The sequence below is a fragment of the Oncorhynchus keta genome, unplaced genomic scaffold, assembly GCF_023373465.1.
Source record: "Oncorhynchus keta strain PuntledgeMale-10-30-2019 unplaced genomic scaffold, Oket_V2 Un_contig_28161_pilon_pilon, whole genome shotgun sequence".
Lineage (NCBI taxonomy): Eukaryota > Metazoa > Chordata > Actinopteri > Salmoniformes > Salmonidae > Oncorhynchus > Oncorhynchus keta.
In genome coordinates, this window is record NW_026285892.1 from 1 (window position 1) to 4,528 (window position 4,528).

A 4,528-nucleotide genomic window follows, 5' to 3' on the forward strand; every position below is an offset into this window, starting at 1 on the left:
TCCTGGGTGACATAGTGAAATGTGGGAAGACGGACATTGAGACCTGCCTAAGATCTGTAACCCTGGTGACTCCAGAGTCCACGGTAAGTTAGCCAGTCAGTGACTCGTATCACCACTTCAGGGTTGGAGTAAATTACATTTAATTTCCAGTCAATTCAGGCAGTCCACTGAATTCCAATTCCAATGCTCTTCATTGTTTTTCAGTGAGGAACATTTGGAATTGGAATTAGGTTTTCTTTCTGAATTGACTGGAATTGACTCCAACCCTGTTCCACACTCCTTATCACCAGGGGAGTTGCTTTAACTCAAGTTGTAATTTGTCACTTGCAGATGATCGTCATCGATGCCAGTGGAAGGGTCTTTGTCAACAAGATGTTTTCTCAGATGCCGCTTTTCATGGGTGAGTGACTGATTGATGGCAGCTTGAGAAAAGGGATACAGAGATGTGATATCTGTCTATTTTTTGTAGTCATTGATCAGTATAAACGTATGTTTGAAACCCTTCCCATGCGGTACATTCTGTACCAGAAGTTGTCTCTTTCTTTCGTCTTTCTTTCCTTGTCTAGCAGCATGTAACACCATAAGCATCCCACAATAGGGAAGTGGGAGCTAAAAGTTCATGGTAAACCAGATTGTAACTAGAACTTGTGTATATTTTCCACAGCTGATGTAAGGGTCTTTCAGCCCTCTACGTTCTACATCATTGTGCATACCTCTTATGGGCTCCGTCTAGAGGTCCAGCTAACACCTATAATGCAGGTCTACATCGTAGCTAGCAGTTCACACAAAGAAAAAACCCAGGGTATGTTTCTCTCTGCTCATTTAAAGTCTTTGTGAAAAGATAAGCGTTTTTGGTTGTTGAAAAGCGCTATATAAATCTCATGCATTGTTATTATAAAAGCTTATTGGTTATCAAACTACTGTTAATGTAACATGTGTCACTATACCACTTGTTTGAGGGGTTCGGTCAAACCTCACCTGAAACAATTATTAATAAACTAATGATACTTGATGCATTGCATCTTCAGTCAATGTTAGTTCAAACCACCTGTTATAATGTTTATTTACCTCTTATCCAGGTCTTTGCGGAGACTTTAACGGTGTCCAAGCTGACGACTTCAGAACCATCAATGGACTCGTGGAAGGAACCGCTGTGACGTTCGCCGACACGTGGAAGACCAAAGCAAGCTGTCCTGATGCGGCACAGAACTTTGAGATCCCATGCAGTCTGAGTGTAGAGAACGGTACTCCTTCAACCTCTTTAAAAACACTAACATATGTCAATGCAGTGGTTCTCAAACTAGGGGTCACGACCCCATGTGGGGTCACTTTCTATGAAAATGGGGTCACGGGAGAATTTCCAAAATACCAAATAATATATATACAAATTTGTTTACATCCCTGTTAGTTAGCATTTAGCCTTTGCCAAGATAATCCATCCACCTGACAGGTGTGGCAGATCAAGAAGCTGATTAAACAGCATGACAATTACACAGGTGCACCATGTGCTAGGGTAAAAAAAAGGCCACTCTAAAATGTGAGGTTTTTGTCACACAACTCAATGCCACAGATGTCTTACGTTTTGACGGTGCATGCAATTGGCATGCTGACTGCAGGATCCACCAGATCTGTAGCCAGATAATTCAATGTTCATTTCTCTACCATAAGCCGCCTTCAACGTCATTTTAGAGAATTTGGCAGTACATCCATCCGGCCTCACAACCACAGCTGATGTTGTGAACAAAATGCCCCATGGTGGCGGTGGGGTTATGGTACGGGGCTGGCATAAGCTACAGACAATGAACACTCTTGCATTTTATCAATGGCAATTTGAATACACAGAGATACCGTGACAAGATCCTGAGGCCTATTGTCATGCCATTCATCCACCGCCATCACCTCATGTTTCAACATGATAATGCATGGCCCCATGTCGCAAGGATCTGTACACAATTCTTGGACGCTGAAATTGTCCCAGTTCTTCCATGGCCGCACTTGACCGTTGCACTTGAATCATTCCCACTTTGAACTGCTAGTTCCACTACGGAATGAAACCACACACTATTGCAGAGACTTTGATATTACCGTCCGCAATCGATGTGAGGGGATAGAGGCACATGTTAAACAAAGAATTTATGCTATTTCTCGCAATCAAGAGGAAACTCTGACTGAACGACTCACAAACTCCCCAGTTTACTGAACGTTAGTTGTGGACGAGATCACATGTATTGAAACTCTATACCGGGGGATGCTATTTGAGAACATATTGGGACTGCATGACATGGGTGGACAAAAACTCTTGTGATTGAAAGGTGGACTCTTGCACAAATGGTGCAAATCTATGGTGGGACAGCGGGCAGGCCTCTTCACTAAATGGGGTCGTGGGCCAATAAGGTTTGGGAACCCCTGGTCTAATGAAACAATACCCAAATGCGCTTCAGCCCAGCTTGAACAAAAAGGGAATCAGGTGTTCGACTGAGGGACTTGATAATACCAAAACTATTCCTTACTAGTAGTAGAAAAAGGATCACTCTGTGCATAGATCTGAGTTTATTTTCCAACTAACCATTTAAACTCTTTCATTATGTTTCGAGAGCCTTTATCAGAGCCTTTGAATACTTTTTGGAGATTACATTTACATATGTCTACTGAGATGCACAGTAAAGCCTACATTAAAACTCTTTGTACTTTGTGAAATGTTGCTAATATCTCATATGTTTTACAGAGAGATATGCCAAGCACTGGTGCTCAATGCTGTCAGATAGTGAAGGAATATTTTCCCAATGCCACACTGAGATCAACCCAAATTACTACAAGGAAGTAAGTATGATGATTTTAACTTCTCAAATGGTCTTTAATTACAGAGTTATCCCAAAGCTCTATGAATACATTTATTTTTAAACGATCATTTAAGACGTTCTATATAAAAATGATCTATTTATCTAATCAGATTTTTGTAGTACTATTGTCCTGTGCTCGTGTGTGATTTCAGAAAACAGTAGTTTTAACACATCTCATAACTGAACATTCTTCTTCTTCTGTTTCTTCTTCTCTCCCTGTAGATCTGCCTATATGACAGTTGTAACTGTGAGAGGAGTGAGGAGTGCATGTGTGCTGCGGTCTCCTCCTACGTCCATGCATGTGCTGCTGCAGGCGTCCTTCTCAGTGGATGGAGAAACACCACTTGTGGTAAGACAACCTCAGAGATACTGAATGTATTTATTAATTAATTAATTAAGGGTTCCCCTCCTATTAACCCACAGTGTCCAGGGTTTACCCTCCTATTAACCCACGGTGTCCAGGGTTTACCCTCCTATTAACCCACAGTGTCCAGGGTTAACCCTCCTATTAACCCACAGTGTCCAGGGTTTACCCTCCTATTAACCCACAGTGTCCAGGGTTTACCCCTCCTATTAACCCACAGTGTCCAGGGTTTACCCTCCTATTAACCCACAGTGTCCAGGGTTTACCCTCCTATTAACCCACAGTGTCCAGGGTTTACCCTCCTATTAACCCACAGTGTCCAGGGTTTACCCTCCTATTAACCCACGGTGTCCAGGGTTTACCCTCCTATTAACCCACAGTGTCCAGGGTTACCCTCCTATTAACCCACAGTGTCCAGGGTTTACCCTCCTATTAACCCACAGTGTCCAGGGTTTACCCTCCTATTAACCCACGGTGTCCAGGGTTTACCCTCCTATTAACCCACAGTGTCCAGGGTTTACCCTCCTATTTACCCACAGTGTCCAGGGTTTACCCTCCTATTAACCCACAGTGTCCAGGGTTTACCCTCCTATTAACCCACAGTGTCCAGGGTTTACCCTCCTATTTACCCACAGTGTCCAGGGTTTACCCTCCTATTAACCCACAGTGTCCAGGGTTTACCCTCCATTAACCCACGGTGTCCAGGGTTTACCCTCCTATTTACCCACAGTGTCCAGGGTTTACCCTCCTATTTACCCACGGTGTCCAGGGTTTACCCTCCTATTTACCCACAGTGTCCAGGGTTTCCCCTCCTATTTACCCACAGTGTCCAGGGTTCACCCTCCTATTAACCCACAGTGTCCAGGGTTTACCCTCCTATTTACCCACAGTGTCCAGGGTTTACCCTCCTATTTACCCACAGTGTCCAGGGTTTACCCTCCTATTTACCCACAGTGTCCAGGGTTTACCCTCCTATTTACCCACAGTGTCCAGGATTTAGCCTCCTATGGTGTTCAGGGTTTACCCTCCTATGGTGTTCAGGGTTTACCCTCCTATTAACCCACATTGTCCAGGGTTTACCCCCAGGGTTTCCTATTAACCCACAGTGTCCAGGGTTTAACCCTCCTATTAACCCACGGTGTTCAGGGTTTACCCTCCTATTAACCCACAGTGTCCAGGGTTTACCCCACGGTGTCCAGGGTTTACCCTCCTATTAACCCACGGTGTCCAGGGTTTACCCTCCTATTAACCCACGGTGTCCAGGGTTTACCCTCCTTTACCCACAGTGTCCAGGGTTTACCCTTTACCCACGGTGTCCAGGGTT

At 44.2% G+C, this 4,528-nt stretch overlaps 1 protein-coding gene across 1 annotated transcript; it reads left to right on the forward strand.

The window, feature by feature from the left end:
• Positions 1-5: 5 nt before the first annotated feature.
• Positions 6-3,189, forward strand: LOC118383792 (mucin-5AC-like; the record flags this gene model as incomplete). Its single annotated transcript, XM_052507000.1, has 6 exons — positions 6-83; positions 331-400; positions 665-802; positions 1,080-1,244; positions 2,726-2,820; positions 3,063-3,189. Coding segments are annotated over 6 exons (673 nt in total), but the record flags the coding sequence as incomplete, so codon positions are not given.
• Positions 3,190-4,528: the final 1,339 nt, after the last annotated feature.